General features: G+C 47.7%; 1 protein-coding gene across 8 annotated transcripts in view; it reads right to left on the bottom strand.

Annotated features, from left to right (window-relative positions):
* Nucleotides 1-801: 801 nt before the first annotated feature.
* The window catches only part of Ttc13 (tetratricopeptide repeat domain 13), a 57,238-nt gene continuing 31,322 nt past the window's right edge, over nucleotides 802-26,717 (bottom strand). For 4 of the 8 annotated variants that reach the window (XM_052729222.1, XM_052729224.1, XM_052729226.1 and 1 more), the window contains 15 exons: nucleotides 21,970-22,052; nucleotides 20,988-21,129; nucleotides 20,388-20,562; nucleotides 16,897-17,053; nucleotides 14,453-14,583; nucleotides 13,869-14,001; nucleotides 12,931-13,023; nucleotides 10,932-11,015; nucleotides 9,856-9,940; nucleotides 6,936-7,045; nucleotides 5,723-5,858; nucleotides 4,291-4,370; nucleotides 3,611-3,689; nucleotides 3,398-3,477; nucleotides 802-1,673 (listed from right to left, as the gene is read on the bottom strand). In XM_052729222.1, the coding sequence (XP_052585182.1) occupies nucleotides 1,559-1,673; nucleotides 3,398-3,477; nucleotides 3,611-3,689; nucleotides 4,291-4,370; nucleotides 5,723-5,858; nucleotides 6,936-7,045; nucleotides 9,856-9,940; nucleotides 10,932-11,015; nucleotides 12,931-13,023; nucleotides 13,869-14,001; nucleotides 14,453-14,583; nucleotides 16,897-17,053; nucleotides 20,388-20,562; nucleotides 20,988-21,129; nucleotides 21,970-22,052 (1,683 nt within the window). In that variant the 3' untranslated portion in view covers nucleotides 802-1,558. The remainder of the gene's footprint in view (nucleotides 1,674-3,397; nucleotides 3,478-3,610; nucleotides 3,690-4,290; nucleotides 4,371-5,722; nucleotides 5,859-6,935; nucleotides 7,046-9,855; nucleotides 9,941-10,931; nucleotides 11,016-12,930; nucleotides 13,024-13,868; nucleotides 14,002-14,452; nucleotides 14,584-16,896; nucleotides 17,054-20,387; nucleotides 20,563-20,987; nucleotides 21,130-21,969; nucleotides 22,053-26,717) is intronic. The other 4 variants (XM_052729223.1, XM_052729225.1, XM_052729228.1 and 1 more) reach the window with 1 other exon arrangement.

Below are 26,717 nucleotides of genomic sequence, written 5' to 3'. Positions count from 1 at the left end.
TCTGAGGCACCCTTTGTCCAGCATCCTATCCCAGCATCACCACACAAGCTGATTCAGGCCCAGCTTCTTCCCACTGAGTTCAGTGGTTCCTCTAGGCCCCACTTCTGGTTTTGGACCATTTGTCAGAGGGGATGAAGCCAAGAGGGCAATGTAACCAAAGGAGCACATAGAGATATCGCTCCAGACTGTGCTAAGCACTCAGAGTTGAGGCAGTAGGAAGTTTGAGTCCCGGCTCCCCAGAGAGTCCCTGGTAGGAATTCCCCAGCACCATCCTGTAGCTTATCATCCAGCTATGGGGAGGCAGAGACCTCAGAGTGTAGGCTTTACCTAGGAAACAGGTGTGGGCCACTTGTCCCATCTCAGTGCAGCCTCAGGCTTCTTCCAAGACAGACCCTGTGTGTAGACTCTGGCCACAGAATGGGGTCTGGTGACTCATCACTGTAACTCCCTTAGATCACCTCGGGAAAGCCGCATCTCTGGGACTGGTTTGAAGCAACATTCAGTTCCTGGACTGGTACTGTAGATGATGGGGGTGGACAAACAGGCCACCTCCTCCAGAGGCCCACAGTGATCCACTCACTCAGGGATCACCGAGTCACCACAGTTCAGGCTACAAATGTTGATACTGCCCTGCTCTTACAAGAAGCTCAAGGCAGAAACTAGGGCTGCAGCTGAGTAGCTGAGTGTTCTCCTAGAATGTGAAAGCTCTGGGTTCTAGCCCTAGCACCTAAACCGATACATAAAGAAGATAAAAGGGTAAAAAAGCCACAATGGCAACAGCAGAACTACAAAAACTGATCATGATTTCAAACTGCAACAGTTTAATGGACCTTCTTACTGCAGCATTCATCTTGTCTGAGAAAACAAGACACTTTCTAAACGTTCTTATACTAAAAGCAAAACTAGCTCACACAAAAAAACAACATAATCCAGTGCCCAAACTCAGTGACTTACAGAAATCACCTCGGCTTATTTTTCCAACAAAAGAAAGAGGAACATGTTCAGTGATTCAGTGTCGGGGTGTTGGCAAATACTGTCTGTGTCCTTTGCACAAGCCATGGAGCCATAGGTGCCGGGGCCCTTCCACGGTTTGGGAGGACGGAGGGCCCAAGTGTGGGGGCACGGCGGCAGCAGCAAGGCGCCCCACAAAGGTGCACAGGAAGGAAGTCTGAGGAACAGTTACACCTCTGTCGAGTGAAGACAAGGCCTGCTTGTTGCTGGCTTTGTTCATCTTAATAATTATTAATTTTTGGTTTTTGAAGTAAACATTTTTTGTTGTAAGGAAGGAGCAGTATGCCTTAACACATGGAAACCAACAGGTGCCATTAATACACACACTTCCCTTCCTGGTCAAGTAGCTTTCTCCTCCAAAACCCGTTTTCATGATTTCTGTTATGGTTCAGAAAAAGTAAAGAAAATGATTTCAAGTATTCAATTCCTATCAAAAATTGGTATCAAAAGTAATAAAGGACCTAATTCCATAATAATTCCATGTTTTAAAAAATAACTTAAGAAGCAAGAGGCCTGGCCCTTCGTGTGTACAAATCCTCTGGTGGAGCTAGAGTTTCTTTAGACACCGCGGAGTGGAGTCCGTGTTGAGCACCTCGATCATGGACCTCAGAGTCGGGAATGTCTCTGACACCGATGGCAGGGTCTTGTAGGAAGGGGAGATACTGGAAGAGAAGCAGGGAAAATGTGACTATTACCTCTGCCTTAGAGGAAGGGCCAGAGCCTGGGTATATGCATTCACATAAGGAACTTTCTAGACCCGAGTCTCTCATGAAGGACAATACCAGAAAGGCAGAAGGCATGGCAGTCACTTCCATAGTAGTGACCTCACATCCTGAGCTGCTTGGAAGCTCAGCTGGGACTTGGGGGAAAAGAAATGCCTATTAAATGTGTACAGGACCAGACATCACGCACCCTGCTGTGGCTGCCATGCATGTTGGAGCTGGACTCTGAGGATGCTAACCTCAAACCTGGTCTTACCCCTTCCTGACGCGGTCACTTCTCTAAGCCCTGCCTCCTCCATCTGCAGCAGTAGATAAAATCCTTAGCTCAGAACTCCCATGTGCCCTGAGAAACATTACACACCAGGTTTGCCATGACCCATGACTGTACAATACGTGGCTGTGTGGTCTGTGGAAAGATTTGTCAAAGTTACCTAAGAAAAGGAAACAGGACCTTCCATCTCGTGAGCACGTCACCAACCCATGTGTAAACGAGTAAGCTCAAAACAAGACTATATGGGCCAACCTGAGCTCTGTGGATGGCAGACACTATTTCTCAGCTTTAGACAGCTCAAATGGCCCAGTAGGTGACAGAATGGCTGTTGTCACGTAGCCATGAAGAGACATGAAATAAGTCAGTGTCTTACTCATCCTTAGAGCATTATAAGCTCAAGCCTGGACACACTCATTTCTGGAAATGAGAGCTGTAAGGCAACTTGCTGGACTCTGGCACACAGTGACAAGACGGAGAGAGAGGACCCCTGCTGGAGCTGGTCACCCACAGCCCCTGCCTAGGCTGCAACAAAGTGCCACCTTCTGGGAACTGGAATGCCATGACAGTACAAGCCACCAGGCCTGTGCTACACGTGGGTCATGGGAAATGAATGGTTTTAACCCACTCCAGGACCTGGGCCTGAGTTTGGGATAATGGATGGAGAGAAAGGAGAACCTGACTACAAAAAAGAGATATCAGGGCTGGAGAGATGGCTCAGCAGTTAAGAGCACTGACTGCTCTTCCAGAGGTCCTGAGTTCAATTCCCAGCAACCACATGGATCTGGTGCTCTCTTCTGGCATGTAGGGACACATGCAGACAGAACACTGTATATATAATAAATAAATAAATCTTAAAATAAAATAATTACCAGTAAACTTTGCTTCATATACCCTTTTCCTTATTTTTTTTAATCATCACTCATTTTAGATGTGTGTGTGTGTGTGTGTGTGTGTGTGTGTGTGTGTGTGTGTGTGTGTGTAGTGGCCCTAGGTTGACATTGAGACTCTTCCTTAATTACTCTCTACTCTATTTATTGAGCCAGGGTCTCTTACTGAACCCAGAGCTCCCAGATACAGGTTAGCCTAGCTAGCTTCCTTGTTCTGGGGATCCCATCTCTGCACTCTGAGCTCTGAATTTCCAAGTGAGCTACCACAACTACCCAGCATTTTATTTGGGTCCTGGGGACCTGAGCTTGGATCCTCAAGACGTGCTTTATCCACTGAGCTATGTCCCCAGCCCCACCATCACTCACTCTTCCCTGCAGCAGAATCCCTCCACTTTAGAACAGCGCCTGAACGACAATAAGCTCTGACCTATTAAAAACGAGCACACACAGGCTTCTGCCCCTCCTCCCTTCCCCAGCAAGGCCGCACCAAGCACAACCACAGTTACCTTTTCAAGTTCATCCAGCTTTTTGCTATTTTGCTGAAGGCCTCTGAGCCAGGGGCTGTCATGGCTTCAAAGTCAACTAACTGCGAAAGAAGAGAAGCAGGGTGGGATGAAGTGAAGGAAGGCACCATGTGAGGTCTAACTCACATAGGTTCCATAACCAGAAGCCCGGGACACGGTGCAGCCACGCATGCGCCTCCTGCCAGTCCAACATACCTTCCCTTTGGGGATCTTCCCAGCCACTTCTTTACCACTGGCCATCAGCGCTCCCACAATGACTGAATAGGCAATGACACTGTCCAGAGAGAACAACTCAGTCAGCCCTGGTCTACGGGCACCACACTGACCTCCCCACGGACTTCTACCAGGAAACAAAATCCTACAGAGGAATTCTTTGGACTAAAACCTTAAGTGTTTAGTTAACAGAAGAACTTTGTTGTCTTTATTTTCTGCTTTTCTACTTAAAAAGCATATGGACCTTAAGGGCCGCTGTCAACAGGAACATCGGTTTTCTGAGGAAAAACGGATTTCCATTAGTTTTCTTCTTGCTTCCTTCCCTACTTTTGTGAGACAAACACACATCCACCTCTCCTCTTGGACTTACATTAAATTCTCTTGATGGTTGGTCAAGGATATGATTTTTCTTTCTTTCTTTTTTCTTGAGACAGGGCCTTGTTATGTAGACCAGGCTGGCCTCAAACTCACAGAGATCTACCCACCTCTGTCTCTCCAGGGCTAGCATTAAAGGCACAGACCACTATACCCAACAAGGAGGTGATTTGAGGGTGAGGGTGGATTTTAGAGGAAATGACAGGAGCTTCCTATGATTTGTGGTGTGCTTTAGAGTCAGAGCAAGTTTTCAACTTGAAACCATCATAGTATAGGTTATCACTTACCTAGATCCTCGAGACAATGGCATTAAATTATAAAAGTAATAAACTAAGGATAAGATTAAGTTGCAGACAGCATCGGCCTCCTAGGAAAAAGGACAGAGAGAGGTTCATGAACTCAAAGCCCATATCACAAACTAGTGCTGTATTAAGTGAGGGACATCCATCACTGTGAGCCAGGACGGCTCCCCTCCTCCCCGAAGGCCCACTTGTTTATGTGTTCTAGTGTCTACACTAGTCACTCCAGCAGCATTTGCCCAGCTATTTCTTAGGCTACCACCTTTGAACACACAAGATCAGTCTCCTTTATGGTGACTTGCAATTTCAAAATGCACGTTGAAGTGACAATTTTACAAAGGATGAGGCAATACTTAATATGTTTTCTAGAATGTGCATCCCTTCCCCAGAAGAGTCTCACGAGCTGTCCCCTCCCTCAGGACTGAGACTTAGAGGCTGCAGGGCTTAGTGCTGTACAGGCCGAGGTGCCCAAACTCATGAATAGCTGACTACATGTCAAGGAATTGCAGTGGCTTCTGGGAGCCGCTAGCCTCCACTGTGTGAGAGGAATGTCTTCCTCCTGCAAGGAGTCACTTCTTGTCTCAGCGGACCTGGGGAGAGAAGTCACAGACCAAAGAACGCCCAGTTTCTGTGTTCTCCCATCACCAGGAGCCAGTCAGCATGCACCAGCTAGTTCAAATGAGAACCTGCTGGAAACGTGATTATGGGACTGGTCACACCACAGTTGCAGTCAGGAAGCAGACAGAGCACATGCTGGTGCTAAGGTCACTTACTTTTTCCTCCCTTCTATTCAGTCCAGGACCCCAGTCCATGGGATGGTGATGCCCACATCAAGGTGAGTCTTCCTTCCTCGGTTAACCTCTCTAGAAACGCTCTACAGACAGGGCCAGAGGTGCCTCCTAGGTGCCTCCTAAATCCCTTCAATGTGGCAGTCAAGACAACGGTCTCACAATAAGCAGCAACCATAATGCAGGGAAGACCGTGGGAGAAGGGTGAGATACAGAGCACTTTCACTGTGGCCGATCTGGGTAAACCTCTCCTGACCCTACACTTGTACTAACACAGCACAGAGCTAACAATACGAACTGTGTGTCATTCCCCGTTACTGTCCTTCTTAAACCCTAGAGATTTTCTTGTGTCACAGGGATATAGAAAAGAGGTTGAGACAATTACATTTAATTTCAGGCATAAGATATACAGCCTAGTAAAACTGGGGAAGGGTTCATGTGGAACATTTACCAAAGAAATTGCAGGTCTGGGGTGTGGCTCAGCAATGGAGCACCTTCCTAGTGTGTGTGTAGTTCTGGATTCCAGCCTCAGCAACACACACACACACACACATACACACACACAGATATTCTCTTTCTCTCCGTCTCTAGACCCCCACCCCAAAATAGAAAATGAGACAAGGCAAACCTACCCCGAATTCTGAGGAGAGGATCAGTACTTTTCCCTTTGCCGTCAAGTCTTTATAAAGGGCATCTATTTCAGCATGATACAGCTGTGTCCTCTCTTCTGTGGTTTGAGTTTCCACAGAAAACAGGATATTGCCAACCCTGAAACATAAGCAGCACTGTCAAAGGCATGGATTAAGTAGTCCAAACAGAACACTGGAGAAGTAGTGTGTGTGATATGTGTGTGTGATGTGTGTGTGTGCTCGCAGTGTCTGCTCAGAGTGCTGAGCAACTGAAATAGGTGTGCTCCAGGCTCTGCACCACTTTTCCAGCCACCCTGTCAGTAATCAGGAGCAGGGGTTGTGGGAGGCTCACACACATATCATGTATCGTGTTTAAGCTTTTGCATGTAGCACCACTGTGGCTCTGTGAGGATAAACTCATGCAGCATGTATTTATCATGACGTCATCAGCAGAACCTTCTAGATTCTTTAGCAGGAGGGAGGAGGAGGTGTGACCTGGCTTGGAGACATATCATAGCTGAGTAACAGTTCAAAATGGAAGAGGACTTATAATTTGGGAGACTTGGGGAAAAGCTGAAAGTTTCACGGGAGAAGAGGCCTGAATGTCTGTCTATCCTAATTAAATTCAGTGGGACACATGCATGCACACACACAACACGAAGTAGGACGGGGCCTGGTTGGAAAGAAGGCTTTCAGTGGGAATAGTCGGGGGATGAACAGGTAATATGGAGTGAGAAGGACTAAAAGTCATTATATACATGTATGAAACTGTCAAAGAAAAAATACTTTTTAAATGCTTCTAAATCAGTGGCTGTGAAAAACCATGAGGATGTGAGAATAAAGGCAGAGGAGGAGGGCACAAGTGACAAATCCAACCTCAGATTTTCAAAGCTTCACTTCTACTTCCTTCATTTGGTTATCTGTGCCTCCAAACTTTCCACCAAGACAACACCACCCTTGCAATACACACATCAGCAGTCCTGGCATGGCAGCCCTGGACCTGCACAGATCCATGTTTTCCTGCTGCTAGACAAGCTCTCCACAGCCTTTGAGCACCCAGGCAGAGCTGTTGCAGGAACACAATGGGCTGTGCACTTGGCCAAGAGAGATGCAGCTCCAGAGGTATATTGTGAGTATGCACAGGGCTCTGACACAGTTCATTTCAGAACATGCCATTGGCCACCACCAGCCCCACATCACACTTGAGCACACATACTTATCTCCCGTGATAGTGATGGTGAAGCCGTCATATTCCTTCCCTTGATCTTTGAGGCTGGGAACCTTGGTGTTCACAGTGAACCCGTCCTTCGTTTTGGTATTAAACTGCTTTCGAGGGAAAACAAAAATCTATATTAGTTGCAGTTCTGACACTGCAACATGACACTGTCATCTACAAACATGTTAGGCTGCACTGACAGCTACCCTGGGCTGCATTCGGCCCACAGGCTGCAGGCTAGACATATCTAGTTCTAATCTGTCCTAGACCCTGACTCAGTCGTGGGTTTTTCTAAGGCATTCAAATTGAGAGACCACGTGCTCTCTCTTGGCAGACAGTGACTAAGGACACCTCTCCTCTTTTTAGGTGCAGCACAAACCCCAGGAGCCCCAGTCTCACTTCCCACAAGCCTACAGAGTAGTGAAGACCCCAGCAGGGAGCTGCAGGGTACCCCTAACCAGCCAAGATCTGGCTCACTGTGGCAGCTGCTCTGGGGTTGTTTCTCCTCCCCACTCAGCAGGCCGCAATCTTGCCTGCCAACAGAGCAGCAATGCCAGCATCCCGGATCCTGAAAAAGCACTTTGTGTTCCTGCAAGAGCTCCCCTAGAGCTGCAGGCCCAAGAGGTGCTCAGCATTCCTTCTTGAGCTGGGGAGTTTTATCTGCATACACTCCAACCTTGGGGACCACGGGTTATTAAGTTCCTCAGAGCTGGCTAGGGTGTCTCCTAGGAACACAGCTTCAGATGCCAGCGTTGAGTTAAAACTTGCGACATTCCGAAATGGCAGTAAGCAGGTTCTGCCTTGACTTTAGAAGAGTGCCTTCTTACTTTGGCTACTTGATGCTGTCCATGTTTTTCTAGGATGGGTGGACCTGGAGTAAGACAGGCAATGACAAAGGCCTTCTCTGGGCTCTGGCGGGAGGGCTTCTCCAACAGCTGGCCACAGGAGTGCTGGCTGGAGGCCCAGAGCAGGGTGCAGCTGGACAGAGCAGGCTACCAGGGCTACCAGCTGAACTGAGGCAAGAGGCGCCTTTCTTTCAGGGACTGGATCTCAGAAGACAAGTCCAGGTACTTACTATATGCCAGCTGGAGCCTCACCACAAACAAGACCAGGTAAGAATGCACACTCACAAGAAAGGAAACAAGCCTGGCCAAGCCAGTGGGCCAAGACGTGGCAGAGTGGAGGGGTGAGGCCAGCCCCCAGCTAATAAGCCATTTGCCGGAGCACGATCTCTGAGTCTTCCAGCGGCACTCCAGGCTTTTCAGAGGAAGTGGCAAGCTACATTTCCTGTACACTTTAAACACACATACAGACCAACACCTCCATAATCTGGATGAAGCCAGTCTGAAGCTGAAAATGCTCCCATCCAAAGGACAGGCTCCTACAGACAGCACAATATGGGCAATGCTGCCACCCTCTGGCTAGGTGTTGTGGGACTGGTCTCAGTACCCTTGGCTTTCCTTCCCATAGTTGTATAAGCAGATTTTGTCTTCCACCTGGTATCTTACTAGATTTTAGTGCCTAACCTCCACAGGAAAGCGACCAAGGAGCCGACCCACTGCCGGGCCGGGTCCTTCTCTATGGAGTGTCCTGGCAGCCTCAGTCACGGGAGGAACTGCCACGATACTGAAGGTTAGTGCAGCACAGGTGGGCTTCAAAGGCCATCTGAGATCCTCCCTTCAACCAGTCTGTCATTACCCAGGACACGCTGAGACTTGTCACAGCTAAGGATTTCCCCCTTAGCTTTCTCTCTCTCTCTCTCTCTCTCTCTCTCTCTCTCTCTCTCTCTCTCTCTCTCTCTCTCTCTCTGTGTGTGTGTGTGTGTGTGTGTATGTGTGTGTGTGTGTGTGTGTGAGAGAGAGCTTTCAGTTGGACTGACGTCTTTTCTTGGTTCTGACTTTCTATGTCAAGAACGCGTCTCATTTCTATTCTTTCAGAGTGCACTTCAAACTAAGGCAGACATCAAAATTCATGCTGTTGCTGCTTGTACAGTGCTGGGGAACAAGGATGGGCCTAGTGTGCACTACCATGAGTGTTCTACCATAACTCACAATGAGTCACCTCCGGGACCAAATGAAGCTGGAGGTGCACATAGGAATGGCCCACTTTCAAGGCCACAGCTCAGTCTCAGCTCTGCAATCCAGACAACTCTACTCAGGGCACTCTGGGCAGCCCCTGCTGTGCCGCAAGCTCTCACTTCGGATGCATGGCCATGCACCATGGACCCCTCCACCCCTGCCTCAGGCACCTCCTCCTCTTCTACAGCTGCTGGCCACCTGTCCTACAGTACAGTGAACGTTCTCCAAGGAAGCTGGGGAAATGAGGTTCCTCAACTTCTCTCTTCTTTCAGGAATCAGTCTAACTACAGCTGTCCCGGGTTCCCACATGTGGAAGGGCAACCGAGGAGCACTCGATTGTGACCACAAGTCCAGTTTGAGTGCATCTATTTTCAAGTCCTTTTTATTTCCTGAGTCAACTGCTTCCTTGAAAATCAGTTCCAGTTGAGTCTGGTTCAGCATTGCGCTTGGTTTTGGTTATCGCTTACAATGTGTTTATGTAGGGATTTCAGATGGCATCCTTTATAAATTTTAAAACAGCACAACAGTAAAACATAGGCTCTTTTTTCTCTCTAAGTTGTTGGTTTTCTCTCATACAACTCCTCCTGAGATATTTTCTTTTAGTTTGCTTATTTTATGTGTAAGTGTGTTTTGTCTACATGTATGTCTGTGTACCCTGAACGCCTGGTAGCTGCGGAGGTCAGAAGAGGGAGTCAGATCCCCTGGAACTGGACTTAGAGATGGTTCCGAGTTACCATATGAGTGCTGGAAACTGAACCCAGGTCCCTCAGGAAAAGAAACCAGTGCTCTTAACTGCTGAGTCACTGCTCCATCCCCAACTGCGATTCTGATGATAAACTTACCTTCATAATTGGAAGAAGGTCTTCCACTTTATGTACCTTTTCCAGGGCTTCTCTGACTTCCAACAAGCCCTTTGGATTATTTGCTCTTGAAGAGAGGGGGAAGTAGAAGGGAGGAGGCAATGGAGATTAATGCAAAAATACGACACATGGATCTCATTTACATTTTAAACTGTTCCTAATGACAAGCAGCTCAATGCTGTAGGCCTGTACCGCCCAGGGCTCCTTACTAACAGGACCATCTACCCAGACCAGTAATACATGTGAGAAAATTGTGTCTGGAGTAACTGTTCAGACCTTCCTCCTGCTCGGCAACCCCCTAAGCAACGCAGCACTGGCCAAGTGTTGGTATTATAAGGAGTCTAGATGATCTGAAGCATGTGGGAGCATGTGTGTGGGTTTTGTGTAAATGTCATACCATTTAATGGAAGGGACCTGAGCACCCAGAGATCTTGAAATCCACTGCCAGACACTGACGATAAACAGTATCCAAACTGGGCAACAAGCAAAGTCAATCCTAGCTAACAGGTGTGGAGTTGCAGATGAGAACGGAGGTGATCGGATGAAGAGGGGCATGGCCGGCAGCCCTTCACACACACACCCTCACACACAGGTGCAGGTGCGGAAATGCAGATGGGAACGGAGGTGACCAGAGGAAACACAGCATGGCCGGCGGCCTTCACATTCGCCCCAGGTACAGGCCCAGTTTCTTAGTAAAACCTCGACTGTCCTGTTCCGAGTCTGCTGTGGAAGTATGTGTGGCTCAGACCAAAGCGCCCTGCTGGGGTTCCGCGTCGTTCCACTCAGCTGGGGATTCCACCATTCAAAACTGAACTCCCCAACAGATGAGGGCTTGGTAGGCAACTGGGAATATCACAGTGCTGAGTGTCAGGCTAAAAGCACCACCAAGGCCTGAGACTCTGTGAAGTCATTGTACAGGCAAGTGACTAAAAGGCGTGAAACTTCTGATCTGGATTGTTCTGTCTGCCAGTGGTTCAGTTTTCAAATTTCACAAATATACCACACATGAAGTGCATGGAATCAATCCCTCACAGCAAAGGGGGAGATTGAAGGCTTACCCATGATAAACAAGAATTCTATCTTTAATAAAATGAAGTATTTTCTCAAAATATTCCAGATATCTCATATTAATCACCTGACCCCTGTAAGGTAAAAAATGATAAAATTAACCATCATTTTACAAAGGAACGCAAGTGTCAGTTAATTCTGAAAACCAAGAGCTGAGACTAGTGTGGCAGAGTGTAAGAAAGCTGCTTGCTGTGTCACTGTGGGAGAAGCAAGTCCCATCCCAGCAGGAAGCCTGGCTCTTGGAGCCCGTTCTGGACGAAAGGGTCCAGGATCAGCTTAAATGGAGTTCAGACCTGATGGCAACTATCTTAGGTGGAGACGTCATTCTCTGCTCTCTGTATAGCATGCCTGCATATCTGATGATGCCTCTCCTTGCTGTTTAGCAGTCTTCTTTCCCTCCATGTAACATTATATTCCTCACATTCCCACTCTCAGTTTTTTCTTCCTTTAAACTTTCTTGAAAGTGTTCATATCTAGGAACAGCTGAGTCTGAGTCTAACTGCTGCAGAAACACCACCCCGATCCCCCAGCATCCTCCTGTCAAGGTCACGACTCAAGTAGGGTTCCTCTCCCCAGAGGGCACTTCAGTCTCCAGGCCACTTTCTCTCCTGATACTCTCAGGCTGACAGGGGTCAACCATAGCCTACGCTAGAGGCTGAATGAATTCCTCTGACGCTACTCTACCAGGCACCTCTGAGCCACTGCAGAGTTCCCTGCCACGTCTCAAAGCCTCTGCAGCTCCCTTCCCACCATGCAGGGGTCTCATGGGTCTGCATCTGTGTTCTCAGATCTCAAAACCTTTCCTTTGTTCCCAGTCTGCTGCCCCTCACAGTCTGTTCATTCATCTGTTGCCACCATGACCCTCCACGTGTACACATCTGTTCTTGCTGTTTCTCTGCTCACTATCCCCAAATGGCTCACCACCCGTGAATGGCTCACCATTTTGGCTATCTATCTTTCCAGCCTCAATCCCTGAGACTCTCTGGAATGCACAGTGGTTGGCAGCAACAATGGATGGATCACAGCTTCCTGGCCAGGCTGAGTTCACCAGTGGGTGGGTGCACAACCCCATTCTCTCTCTTGAGACAGTTCAGGCATGGCTACTGGCTACACCAGGTGGCCCTTTTCTGCACTCCATCATCAAATCCTGACACGGGGCCTCTGACTCAAGCACCATGAGCAAGAACACAAGGTGATACACAGTGGCCTCAGTTACAACCCATGACCAAATCTAGCTAAAAGCATCACAAATCATTCCATGAGAATCAGAAAGGAACCAATTACACAGGGAAAAGAAACATGACTTCTAGAAATTAAAAAGATAAATATATAAAAGACATTTACACTAAAACTTAAATTTAAATGTCAAATGTTAGATAGAGTAACATTTTCAGATCCAGGTTTCTGGAGCTTGGAAGTATTTCAGATATGACATAGGGCCACATCTGCCAATTTTATCTGAAGTCATGTTTACTAAATGGCAGGCAAACACCATGAGCATCCATCCCTGAGGTGGGTCTCTTCAGTATGTACTCATGCCTGTTTTCAGGGTAGGTAGCCCATAAAGGAAGGAAAGGCAAGCATCACCCAGGCTCCTAACTGCAGGGCTCAGGACAACACAGAGGCTCTCAGTCTGCCAGGGAGCAACCTCGGTGACTAGCCCTTAGTGCTCAGGGTGGAGCTAGGGTCCCCGGACAGAGCAGACCCATGAGGATACTATGGCAAATACTGCGTTCTCCATCTCATCACTTCCTAAGTTCTTTCGTGACTTCTTGAGAACGGACACCCTAGTCCATAAATGGTGAATCCACCCTTCAGCACTGTTCTTCACGTGGAGGTGCGTGGCATACACTGCTTGTATGCAGCTGGAGCAGTGAAAAGGGACTTGTGTAGAACTACTATGGGTATGTCCCCTATCAAGGCCACCCAGGTACATCTCATACTGCTGCACTCCTATGCCAATAAGAACAAGGCACAAAAGGTTCCCACCTGATTAAGTTGATATGGTTGTTGAAACCTCTGCTGAGACTTCGAGCTGGCATCTGATCCAGCCACAGTACAGGCTGGTCTGGATCAGCGATCCTGTGAAACAGAGCTCATGAGGGCTGAGACCTTACCCACCGCTTCCAGGATAAACCAAGGATGGGTCTCTGCAAAAGTGAGGAAGGAGCTCTTACTGGCTCCAACTTCTGAAAAGAGCACACAGACCAGCACATTCCAAATGCACAGTCTGGCCATACCAGGTAAGAAGCTAGCAAAGACTGATGAGCTGTAATGGTTGGTCTAAACTGTCAACTTGATGGGCATTAGAATCATCCTAGGAAACACACCCACAGTGGTGATTCCACAGAAGAGTAACTGTTGGGGGAAGACCCACCCACATGTAATTGGTACCGTTCCATGGGCTAGGGGTCCATACTCAGTAAGGAGAAAGTGACTGAGCACTTCTCTGCTTCCTGACGGGAAGACGGTGTGCACCTGCCTCATATTCCTGCTGCACACCTTCCCGCCATGATGGAAGGCCCGAGCTTAAACTAACCCTTCCCTCTTACATTGCTTTTCCTCGGGTGTTCTGTCCTAGCAATGAGAAAAGGAACTAATACACTAGGCAGCTATATGAGTTCTAGAAATCCAGAGGCAGCCTGCCTGGTAAGGAAGGATACTCCAAAGACCTCATCTGAAACACTGTGCTCACACAGGGGCTTGGAAACTTGGTAACCCTCACTCCCATTTCATGAGCATGAGCTGAGTGTGTTCTGGGGAATAAAGCTAACAGTGATGTCTGGCAAACTTTAGGAGAAAAGAACTCAGGACCCTAACTTACAGGGTCCAATTGTACGAGCAAAGTGTGGATTCAAACCTCTTGGTGAGAAAAGACACACGCCTGCTAGGAGCACTCTTCCCTGTCTCGCTCGCCCACTGGTTACCTTCTCCACTTCACGGCAATGTCGAACATGTCCCTCCACTGCATCAGCCTCGTCTTCCCATTCATACGGACCTTTGAGTTCGTCCAGGTCCGATGGACAGCCTGCATGACTTCCAGTGCTGCCAAGCCCATGGCTAAGGGAGAGGAAGACCAAGACAGAGCTCACCAGAACCCTTTCCGAGGGGCCAGTTCTCATCTTTTCTCTCAAGTCTTGGTGACCACATAAAGAACCAGAAGCACCAATGAAACAGCGAGACGGAGCATCTGATGTCCTACTCAGACCCAGCCCTGCTTCCTACACAAACAAGGAGGGCCTCAAGTTCCTCCTCATTCCTGCAAGAAGAAGACAGCTGCCCTGGATCAGGTGCCCAACTTCCAGTGAGAGCTTGAGTGCCATGCTGCACATCTACACGGCAGCAAGAGTGCAGAGCCCAGTTGGAGGCGGCAGCTTTCTCCAGAGCTCACTGTGAACTAGTCTACACACTTCTGTTCTGGCCACATGGAAAGCTGAGTAAGTACAATAAATACCAACTTCTAAAGAAAGACAACACAGCCTAAAGACCCTGCTCCATTTCTAGAGAATACCTCTGTGTATCCTCTTGTTGGGCAGGAAACCAGGTGTTTCATACTGCATAAGTGAGCCCAGGCGGTCAGCTACACATATCAGCTCCTGTACTTCAGGCTTGTAGCCCTCGAAATTCTGATGCAGCACATCCCTGCAAGAAACACCATGACTGAGATAAGGACTCTGCAACAGACGCTTGCACCCTTCCCCCACTGGAACTCAACCAAGACACACATAGAGCCAAGCAATTCTCCAGAGTTTCACATCTCATCACACGCAATTAAAAGAAGCAATCTCTTATGCAAGTCATATGTACCATTTGCTACTACCTCATGCAGGTGAAGTACCATAGGTGGGGATCCAAGGCCCTCTTACTAGCATTTGTCCTGGAAACTTTTCCAAATACACAGTGTGTAGTGCCCCTTCCAACAAGTGGTCAAATCTTGTCCAACTATGACTTTTAACTGATTCTCAGTCCATTGACATTTATTACAGTTATCAGAGATCTGAATTGATTTCAGCCCATTTTCCTATTTTTTCCCTTTGTGCTGGATATTTTTATGTCAACTTGACACATGCTAAAGTCATCTGAGAGGAGGGAGCCCCAACTGAGAAAACGCCTACTTAAGACTGGACTGTAGGGAGGGCCCCGACAATTTCGGGTGAAGCCACCCCTGGGCTGGTGCTCCTGGGTTCTATAAGAAAGCAGGCTAAGCAAGCTAGGGGAGCAAGTGAGTACGTAACACTCCTCCATGGCCTCTGCATCAGCTCCTCCCTCCAGGTTCCTGTCCTGCTTGAGCTCCTGCCCTGACTTCTTTTGATGATGAACAGTGATATGGAAGTATAAGTCAAATAAACCCTTCCTCTCCAAGTTGTTTTTGGTCACGGTGTTTCACAACAGCAATAATAGTCTAACTAAGACGCAGCCCAAACACCCATACACATAAAATAATAAAATTAAATTTAAAAAAATGTGCTGGGTGATGGTGATGTACACCTTTACTCCCAGCACTCAGGAGGCAGAAGCAGGCAGATCTCTGTGAGTTCAAGGCCAGCCTGGTACAGAGTGAGTTCCAGGACAGCCAGGACCACACAGAAAAACCCTGTCTCAAAAAACAAAAACAAAACAAAACAATATTTAAAAATGTAACTGTGGACTTATGTGATTCATTAGCTTTGGAAAATTCTTGGCCGCAATTCTTTTAAACACCGCTGCTTATCCATTTCCCTGAGATTCCAGGTGTGCCTACTCCTCCAGGCCCTCAGTGTCCCCTGCTCCTGTCTTCTGCCCCCTTCCTTCCAGCTGTGCTGTTTCCCCGCTGCCACCTGTCGTGCTGCTTAGCCTATTATTAAAGTCTTTTTACTCAGTGACAATGTCTTCTACCCCTAAAACTGCCATTGATTTTAAAATCAACCTGGCCACATCAGACAGTCTCTTGTTTCTTGTTCATGTTGGCAACTTAGTCATTATTTCTTTTAGCATTTCATTTAGTTATTTTCTGTCTGTATTCAGCAACTTCAGTATGTGAAGGTCCTCAAGGTCCAAGCTTGCCAGTTGCTCCTTCACTGACTCATGCATGTGGTGTGGAGGGTCCTGGGGTTTGGATGTCATTCCCATGGTCTTAGTTTAAGAGACTATGGGGACCCAAATGGGTATAGCTTTCCTACTAGGAGTTTGCAACTATGTCTGCGGAGTTCCTAGAATGCCTCCATGGGGTCACATTAACTTCTAAAAGGTTTCCTTACTCCACTGCAAGGCTGGTAGGCTACAATCCAGATGTTTCTCTCTCATGAATACTCACCTCCCTCCTTCTTTTAAAGAGAACAGAAACGTCAAAATGTAGCGATTTTTCAATTTTAAGGCACTGCTGGACGTTTGGGAATTATTCTCTACTCTGATCTGTTTTGTGGCCTGCCCGCCCTTAAGTACATCTGCACTTTCCCACCATTACAGCAGCAACTGCCCAGCAGTGTGATTTTTAACCTATGTTCCTTGGCTGGCCCTGAACTCCTAAGCTTCCCGCCTCCACCTCCCTAGTGCTGGGATTATAATTGTGCACTACCACACCTGGCAAAACTTTCAAATTGCTAAACAATTTGTTTTCTAATCAACAAGCAAGCATTGCTTACTAAAGACTGCCTGTGAGCCTCCATGTATCTGACATGCAAAGGCTGCACAAAATGAGTACAGAAAGGTCGGGCTAGCAGGAGAAGCAACATCTGTAAGAAAGTTTCAAGGTACCTTATAAACTAAGAGAAATAGCTGGTGGCACATAAACTGCAAGAAGTCATTTATTGATCAAGAAATAGCAGCACTCAGGAGGCTGAAGCAGTGGGATCATGAGTTTGAAGTCAGCTTGGAATGAATACACACTGAGACCCAATCCCTTTAAATAAATGGGGAAAAAAAAAAAAGATGAGCTCCCAGTTTGGGCTTTGAGAAGCCACACCGCCCAACACTTACTTGATGTGAGGCTGCAGGCCCGGCTGCTCTTCGTAGCCATCTATGAGAAAAGGCAGGTTCTTCGCCCAGTGGTCCTTGAAGCTGCCTGGTAGATCCGTGTCAATGTTATATTCCGTCAGGGGGGTATCGAGGTGTGCGTGCAGATATCGAGAATATTCTGTAGACAGGAAAGGAGCTGCCAAACCTAGATACTGCTGAGGAAGCCCTTGTTAGAGCAAGGCACCACACAGATGCTTTGACCCACATTGTCATTACTGTAGGAATTCTGGAAGATGGCTGCAGGACTATAGAAGCCTCTACTGACTGGAAGCACAAGGATCAAGTATACATCAGTCTGTTGGGGTCTTCTTTGACTACATTTTAACCACCTTTCCATGAAGAGAGCCAAAGAGCTCATCTTTCTGTTTCAGAGCCTGAAACCCCAGGAAGTACCAGACTGAGCCTGGGGCTCTGTCAGCTCTGAGAGATCAAATGGATATGCAGTCTCACCACAAACTGACTGACAGCTGCATATCTCTATAGAGACCTTCAGGAAGGAACATGGCAGGTATGCTAGCCCAGTCAGGGGTCATTCTCAGTGCCAGCCCTGTTGAGCCAGGAGGAGTGTGAAGGGTAAACTGTCCAAGAGATGGCCCCTGGGCTGTTGATACTTGATGCATCTTCAGAGACTTCAGTATGTTTGGGACCACGTGCACATGTCAATCTATTTTTTTCCAACTATAAAGTCTATGAAGCTCAAATTCTGATCAAGTACAGCTAATAAAAGATTAGCATTCAAACTAGATGTCCTATGATTGCAAAATACACTGCAGAGGCCAAAGACCTAGAGTAAAATCCATGGAATGTAAATTTTTTAAAAAACTTTTTGGTTATTTTTAAAAGTGTGTGTGTGTGTGTGTGTGTGTGTGTGTGTGTGTGTGTGTGTGTGTGTGTGTGTCTGTCTGTCTGAATGTGGATCTATTCATATGAATGCAGGTGCCCCTGGAGAACAAAGATGTTGGATCCCCCTGGAGCTGGTACAAGTAGCTCTGAGTTGCCACATGTGGTTGCTCGGATCCAAACTCAAGTCCTCTAGAGGAGCAGTATGTGCTCTTAACCACTGAGCCATCTCCCCAGTCCTAAACCATAACATTTCTAAGGAGGTCAGTCATGATGGCTTATGTATGTAATCTTAGTACTTAGAAGGCCGAGACAGGAGGATCATCATGAGTTCTAAGCCATCTTGAGCTACATAATTAGTTCTAGGCCAGCATGGATAAAGGTGAGACGTTATCTCAAAAGACCAAAAAAACTGATTAAAAAAAAGTCTAATGAATAGTTTTCTGTTAATTATATGCTGAATTAAAATTTTAGATACACTGAATAAAATATTATTAAAATTAACTCTAACTGCTTGTTTTTGCATTTCTTTTAAATATTTTTTCATTTTTACTTATTTGGGGGAAAGCATGTGTGTGTCATAGTATGTATGTGGAGGTCTGGGGACGATCTGTGGAACTCGGTTCTCTCTTTCCACCATGGGAGTCTTGGGATTGAACTCAGGAAGACAGGCGTGGTGGCAACTGTTTTCACCCACTGAGGCATCCTGCAGATCCTATGCCTTTACATTCTAATATGACTAGTACTAACTTAAAAGGATATACCTGGATTGCATCTTTTTTCTGTTTCACAATAATGCTCTCAAGGGCTAATGAAAGCAAAGGCAAAATATGTGGGTATGCAGATAAAAAAACACCTTCCTGAATAAATGGGGAAAATAATGTGTCTATATATTGGAAGATAAAACTATGTGGATGCTGGAGGAAGTATGTTTGTGCTGGCTGGGTTTTGTTAACTTGACACAAACCTAGATATATCTGGGAAGAGGGAATCTTAATTGAGAAAGTGTCTCCAGAACATCAGGCTGTAGGCAAGTCTGTATGCCATCTTCTTAATTAATGATTTGTGTGGAAGAGTTCAACCCACTGCAGGTGGTGCCATCCCTGGGCAGGTAGTCCTGAGGTGTATCAGAATGCAGGCTGAGCAAGCTGTGAGGAGCAAGCTAGTAAGCAGTACCCCTCCATGGCTTCTGCTCCAGTTCCTGCCCTTACTTCCTTCAGTGATGGACTCTAACATCTAAATGTGAGCCAAATAAACCCTTTTCCTACAAGTTGCTTTTGGTCATGGTGTTTTATCACAGCAATAGAAACCCTAAGACAATGTGCATGTGTGCTGGAAGAGGTATGCATACACTAGAAGGCGCGTGCGTGCGTGCGTGCGTGCATGCGTGCGTGCGTGCGTGCGTGTGTGTGTGTGTGTGTGTGTGTAAGCAAGCATAGGAAGATGTGTATGCCTGTGTACATTAGAAGGTGTGTCTGTGTACACTGGAAGATGTGTGTGTGTTGGTGTGTGTATGAATAAAAAGATGTGTGTATATACAGGAAGATGTTTATGAGTATATAGGAAGGTGTGTGTGTGTGTGTGTGTTGTGTGTGTGTAGGAAGATGTGTGTATTAAGTGTATAGGAAGATGTGTATGTACTCAGAAAAGTGTTTGTGTGTGTATATACATGGGAAGGTATATTTGTATATAAAAGGTGTGTGTACATAGGAAGATGTGTGTGTCTACATAAGGTATGTTAATGTGTGTGCATAGGAATATGTGTGTGTGTATACAGAAAGATGTGTGTATACACAGAAAGATGTATGTATAGATAAAAGACGTGTGTGTATGTGTATTCAAAGGAAGATGTGTGTGTATATAGGAAGATTTATATATACATATAAGATGTTTAAGTACATATGAAGAAGTGTGTGTTACATGGGAAGATTTGTTACAGGGGTTGCTTTGGAAGGTACATGTATGTGTATACTAAAAGATGTATATGGAGAAAAAGCAAGTCTGTGACTAATTCAAGAATTGCTCCTTTTCTCACCAAACTGCATCTTTCTGATATCAGAAGTTGTGATAGAATGGAATGCAGGATCAGAGATGCCAGGTAACTCTCAACAATGAAAACCCCATGCAGGGTACTTTCCTGTCCTTCAGTGAGATGAGGAGGCACCCAACAAACTACCCACAAAGAACCTCACATTCAACTACAAACGTGCTTTTATTCAGGTCAAGCTTCCGTGGAGTTTTAGAAGACCTGTAGGTGGCCGGGCGGTGGTGGCGCACGCCTTTAATCCCAGCACTCGGGAGGCAGAGCCAGGCGGATCTCTGTGAGTTCGAGGCCAGCCTGGACTACCAAGTGAGTTCCAGGAAAGGCGCAAAGCTACACAGAGAAACCCTGTCTTGAAAAACCAAAAAAAAAAAAAGAAGAAGACCTGTAGGTGAGGTAGAAAGAACATCAGGCCTGTCTCGGAAGACATTGAGGCCCCTAGTCCTGAAACCTCCAGCATCAAGAGACGCTAGGGACAGGATGCCCAGCTTCAACTCCACCATCTCACAGAGGCAGCAGGGCACCCACAGCTGGGCATGGAAGTGGAAAACGCCCACCATTTTCTGCTTACCTCGGAGATACTTCACCCTCAAGTACTCTGGGCTAGCCTTCTGGCCGGGGAGAGGATCGTTCAGCATAACTTTTGTCTGTGCTTTAATTCCTTCATAAAACTGTCCCATTGCCACGTGGCTGAGCCCTTTCATGTACTGGCACACCTCATTGTACGGCTCTAGTTGCAGGCAACGCTACAGTTTAGGACAAAAGGCTGCATCAGTGTCACAGGGGTTAGGACAGCTTTTCCTTCAACCCAAAAGCTCTCCTTCCAGGTTGAGTCAAACTACATATAGGTTTCTAAGTTAGTCTAGAGGCCAAAGCAAAGGTCCCTCCCTCTCTCCCCCTCCCCTTCCCACTCCCGCCTCTAGCCCCCCAGACAGGGTCTCACTATTCAGTGAGAACTTGCTATGCAGACCAGGCTGGCCTTGAACTCACTAAGAGATGACTGCCTCTGCCTCCCAAGTGCTGGGATTAAAGGAGTACACCATGTCCAGATTCCTCTTTTTAGTGTGTGTGGCATGTGCAGGTATTTGTGGTTCCTTCAGAGAGTTCCACTGACCTCTCTGAAGCACCAGCAAGAACTCCAGCTGTAGCTCGGCCTGCTGGAGAGGCTTACCTTGAAGTTCTTCAGGGCCTCCTGCAGGCTGCCATGGTGGTAGAGCATCATCCCTCGGAGCTGCAGGGTCTGCACATGGTTCTGGTTGAGCAGTAGGGCTTTCTGGAAGCTCTCAGTGGCTGCTTCAAAATTGCCAAGTTCTCTAAGGATTGAACAACTGTGATGAGCACCGGGCAGCAGGTCAGTGACGCCAGCCCTGGAGTTCAGTTCTGGGAGGTCTCGAGGGAGGTGTGTGTCTCCTGCTGCCTGAACACCTCACACACAGTTGCACAGTCTTCACACCACCTAGGAATCTAACATTACAGGAATCTAACATACAGCATTAAAGGATGCTCACATTTTTGGACTTCTCTAGGAAAAATTAAGTTATTGATTTCCAAAACCAAATGCACCCTCTGTATGAGCATAAGATTTCTCTAACAGTCTTTCCCCTGTAGCCACAATGGTTCCTTTACAGGCAAGACACTGGAAGCCCAGAGAGCCATCAGTGGCACACCTGCACAGTTCAAGTTTCAGGGGCTCCTAGCTCATGCAATCCCACATCAACCATGTCACCTGCCTTTCTGATTGAAGTGGGGTTGCTTTTCAAAGTTGAATACTCTAATAGTGAAGCAATGCACAGAGCCAAGAGGTGAGGGCCTGGTCACAGCTTCCTATACTGGACTGACTTTCCCACGATCAGGAATTCACCACCACATAGCCTGGCAAGTGGCGATGGTGTCTATCACCCAGCACCGTCCAATGCCAGGCACAACATTAATCTACAGGGACTTATGCCCTCACACCACTATGACCCTCAGAGAGCTGTTTAAGCTGACATGACTTCTATATGGTAACACATACCAGGGGTCCTGACACAGGGCTCCCTCACATCCCAGAGGAGATGCCAGCAGATGAAGCAATGCTTTCAAAGTGGACATCTTTTCTGAGAGATGCATGCGTCTTTCCTGGCTTAGTCTCCTTTCAGCCCATTGTCACTCACCTGTAGGCCTGTCCTAGACTTTTATATGCATCGATAAAGTCAACTTTCTGTTTCAGAGCTTCTTTGAAGGCCTCGATGGCTTCCTGCGGAAGGTATGCAGAAAATGAGCCCACTTGCATTAATTCCACTTGCATCACTAAAGGTTTACACATATGCCACACCTGTCTCTGGCAGAATTATCTTAAACAGGACCAAAAAATGAGGCAAGCTGTTTTTTGCAATAAACTGTTGGGAGGCTGTGATTCTAACAATAAAAAAAATGCATTTCTATAAAAACAGCCTCAGGCTTCCCACTGTGACAGAGCTGTTGTCTTGTCTAACTCAGTAGTGCTGGAGTGCTAATGATTTCACCTTCATAAGAACATCATTTCTTCAATCCATAACAGCCCAATGGACCAAGGAAACTCAACAGCTCTGAGAATATTCAAAATGACAGCTTGCTGCATTTCAACTCAATCAACAAGATAGATAGATATAAACTGCACATAAAAAAAGCCAAAAAGACTCCTGTGTTGGCAGTTGGGATTCCTTGGTTCTCCAGGGAAACAGTGAAAGAAAACAGAACAAGGCTAGGGCACTGGGCACAGCTGTGCAGCCCAGCAGCTGGCTGAGGACTAGGCACTGGGCACGGCTGTGCAGCACAGCAGCTGGTTGAGGACTGGACACTGGGCACGGCTGTGCAGCACAGCAGCTGGCTGAGGACTGGGCACGGCTGTGCAGCTGGCACGGGGCTGAGGACTGGACACTGGGCACGGCTGTGCAGCACAGCAGCTGGCATGGGGCTGAGGCCAGAGTGCTGTGGTCACCAGGAGGAATCCAGAGCACACTTGCTCACACTCAAATCCTAATGTGAGAACTGCTACTAGAGGGCACCATTCTGGTCAAGGCTAGACAACCTAAATATGTGTACCCACTACCCTTGCACTTTCACATGCTATTACTGTTACTGTAATTGAAAAAAAAAATACAGTCACTTCACACTTTCCCAAGGACAGGACAGAATGGCACTAAAGTAACCACTGCAACTTGAAGAAAAAGACTCGACTTTAGACAACATCACACCTGTTCAATTAGATGTTGGTAGGCGAGAGCTACTGGTGTCACATGCCTTGTACATGGTAGGCACTCAACAAATAGTCAGCAACTTGCAGGTGTAAGACAGCTTTGCAAACCGTACAACTGCAAGACTTCAGAAAGCCATCGGCCTCTGCATCCAGATTCTATGTAGATGGGGGCAGGGGCAGCATGGGTAGAGGAGCCATGGCAGGGAAGAGGAACTGCTGGTGAAGGGCTCCTTCAACTCTGAATGTGGCTCCTGAAGTGGCCTAGTCTTAATCTTTTAGGGCTTTTATGATACTTTTATTTAACAAACACATATTGAGTGCCTATTATGTACCAGAGCCAGTGTGAGGAATTGAGGGTGGGTACAAGATGAGCAAGTCATTATCTCTGTCCTCTAAGAATACTCAGTCTAGTTAGAATAGAAAGCCAATTATGTAATGGAGTTATTAGCATAAATGTTATGAGCTAAAACAGAGACAGGAGTGAGGCTCTGGGAACAAAGAGAAGGTAGTGACCGCCAAGCGCTCTAGGGACTGAACAGCAGTGGGAGGAGAGAGCACAGTGCTATACTGTGCGCAGCTCAGAGTCAGGAGCGGGAGGAAATCACGACAGTGCCCGCAGGTGGGAGCGCAGAGACAAGGACAGGACCTGGCTGGTACCTGCCCAGGCACCCAGGCCTCAGGGAAAGGACAGTGACTGTGGCAGAGCAGCAGTGCGGGGAGGGGGGAGAGCAGAGGAGCAGGCCCCGGGCTGGGTCAGTGGGCCTCTGGGCAAGAGATAATGAAAGCTCAAGGTGAGTGTCCCTGAGGAAAGAAAGAAGGGTCGGATCCAGGGACGTTTCTGAAGGCAAACAGAGACAGAATCCGGTGGCGTGAGGAGAGGGAGATGAGGCAGGGAGTTTCTAGGCTGGAGAGTCTGGGGGAGGGCAAGTACAGTGGCCACCACCAGGAGGCAGGAGGACAGCAGGGAGAGGGGCTGGGGCGTGTTAAGTCTGCAGTGTCTGTGGACATCCAGGGGAGATGCCCAGCGGGCAGCTGCTGCCCACTCCACTTACAGCATGCGTGGACGCCACAGTTCTTCAAAGTCTGATTCTCTTCAGCTTTTAAGAGTCTTTGGTTTCAGGGTTCCTGTCTAAGCACTGCTCAGCTCTCTACCTCAGCTGCCAAAGAGGGACACAGCAGAATCAAGATTTTACAGCATCGGGAACAAGAGACTAGCTCACAAGAGGCAACCTCTACGTATGGACGGCTTCAGAGCCGCGGGCTCGGCAGATGCCGCGGGCTCGGCAGATGCCGCCATCTTCACTCCATCACCACCATCCGCCCTGGTCACTGGGCGGCCACCATTTGGCTGTTCCCATAAGACAGCTCAGGGTGACATGGACTAAGTGGAGGGCAAGTTCTTGCTGTCGGATTGCAAGGGCCCTCTCCACCACACTGGACAGCGTGTATGTGCCTGGCCAGGTATGGTGGGGAGCACACGAAATCAGCCTACCAGGAGGCTGAGACAGGAGGGTTACAAGCTAAAGACTGGCTTGAGCTACATAGTCAAGCCCTTTCTGTAACAAATGACATAAATAAAACATTTTAAAATATTTAATGTCCTTCCATGAAAGGGCCTTACAAAGTCAGGTCACCTCCTTACTTTCTCAATTGCCATTGGCCGGAACAGACCCACCCTGAGGTCTGCCAGCTCAAGCCCACTGCTTTGTGTCTGTGGAGAGCAGGGATCATTCTTTAGCTCTGTAATCACACAGGCAGCTGTCTGCTCCTCACAAAGATGCTGGTGGGACATGAGGGACGAAGTGCAACCCTCTGACCGGCTTGGACAGCATAGATAAACCACCACAAAGAGGCCCCTCCATTTCTCCTCCTATTGCCCCGTGCACGCGACTCGGCACAGGGGGAGGTGGGAGGACCCAGTGGCTTGGGAAGACCATGCACTGAGGGACTTCAAATGCTCAGAGAATGAAAGCACTGTCCAGGTTCTTGGAGATCTAAAGAAACCAAACCAAGTCTCACTCCTCCTGCCTGTTTCAGGAGACTGTCCCTGCACCGAGGCCCAGCTTTGTCTAACAAACAGTGCATTTGCTGCTACATGCATTCCTTTAAAAAATATTCATACTATGTACTAGATGGTATTTTCCATGTGTCTCTTTCTCCTCCTGAGATTGCCTCTGAGTGCAGCATGGTGGCCTGAACCTTTTCACATACAGAGGCGGTGAGAAAAGAGGAAGAATGAAAGGGACTGGGAGAGTGGGTGGGCAGAGCCCACTACGGCCTACATCCTTGCGGGCAGCTCCACACCTAAGGAGAAGTCTTTCTTTTGAACACTCTGGGCACTTACACATGGGATGTGAGGAAAACCTACAAAGAACTAGCAAATTTGTTTTATCTTTTGGTTTTCAGTGGGATGGGAGTTTTTCGTTTTTGTTTTTGTTTTTGGTTTTTCGAGACAGGGTTTCTCTGTGTAGCTTTGCGCCTTTCCTGGAACTCACTTTGGAGACCAGGCTGGCCTCGAACTCACAGAGATCCGCCTGCCTCTGCCTCCCGAGTGCTGGGATTAAAGGTGTGCGCCACCACGCCCGGCTCGGGATGGGAGTTTTTAAAAAGCATCTATACAACAGATTAAACTTTTCCTGATAAATAAACTATAGTTATACTTTTCTCATATGGGATGCCACCGATCTCTGTTGGGTGCTTTGAAAGGAGACAGAAGGTTGTGCCTACTTTATGGATGCACAAGGAGCTGAAAGAGCTCAGCTACATGTCCAGCAGGTGGTTAGCAGGGCTCAAAGCAAGAGCACAGCCTGACCTCCAAGGCCATGTGCTCTGCCCTTGACATCAGCTGTCCCTGTTACTTCTGAACACAGGTTATACAAGTGCCATCCTCAACACTGAGAACTTATTTGCGGCCTCTGCCCAGACAAATCTGCCATCCCCAACCACATCTGCTGTCCTGGGAATGACAGGGATGGCTCTGGGATCTCTGCAGATACTAAAATGCACAAGGTCTCCGGTTCTCAGACAAGACGGTGCAGTGTCTGCATGGGGTCTACATCCATCCTCTGAGCTCTGTCAGGGTTCTCAGCTGTCTAGGCAAGAGCGACAAGGACAAAACCTGTACTCTTTCCCCCTGAGTATTTCAGGGCCGTGGAGGGCAGATCTAAGAACAAGCAGCTAATGGATACGCAGGGCTACCTGTCCCATGGCAGAACTATTTGATGAGGTGAGATGCATGTTCTGCTTGCTGAAGACACTCCCCGTCCTATGCTGCCAAAGCTTTTCACAGGCTTCAACGTTGGACTCAAGACCACCATCTCTACACAGGACTATTTATCCCACAGTGCACTCTCTAACAAGGCGACTGGCTGTGCGTAGCTCTCAGGCCAGCCTATCTCTCATCGAGTGGCTTGGATTTTCCTGTAATAGGGGACCACCAATACTTTGAGGCCTTGTGTGGAATTATAACCCAGGTATGGGAGGTAGCAAATTTGTGATCCCTGGCTACTGGTACAGCCTGCTGCACAGCAGGATCCCCACAGAGATGCATGGACATGCAATGGAGTGCTCAGCAGGAAGCAACCCACACAAATACTTCTCCTCAGGTCAAGCGGTCTGATGGTTTACAGTGGCTTACTCCTCCTACTGCCTCGTGATCCGTGCCCATGGTCATACTAGTCACAC

Source organism: Peromyscus californicus, unplaced genomic scaffold (assembly GCF_007827085.1).
Source record: "Peromyscus californicus insignis strain IS unplaced genomic scaffold, ASM782708v3 Scaffold_8__1_contigs__length_139910024, whole genome shotgun sequence".
Classification (NCBI taxonomy): domain Eukaryota; kingdom Metazoa; phylum Chordata; class Mammalia; order Rodentia; family Cricetidae; genus Peromyscus; species Peromyscus californicus.
Note: the sequence above shows the minus strand (reverse complement) of the source record. Positions and strands in the feature narration are given on the sequence as shown.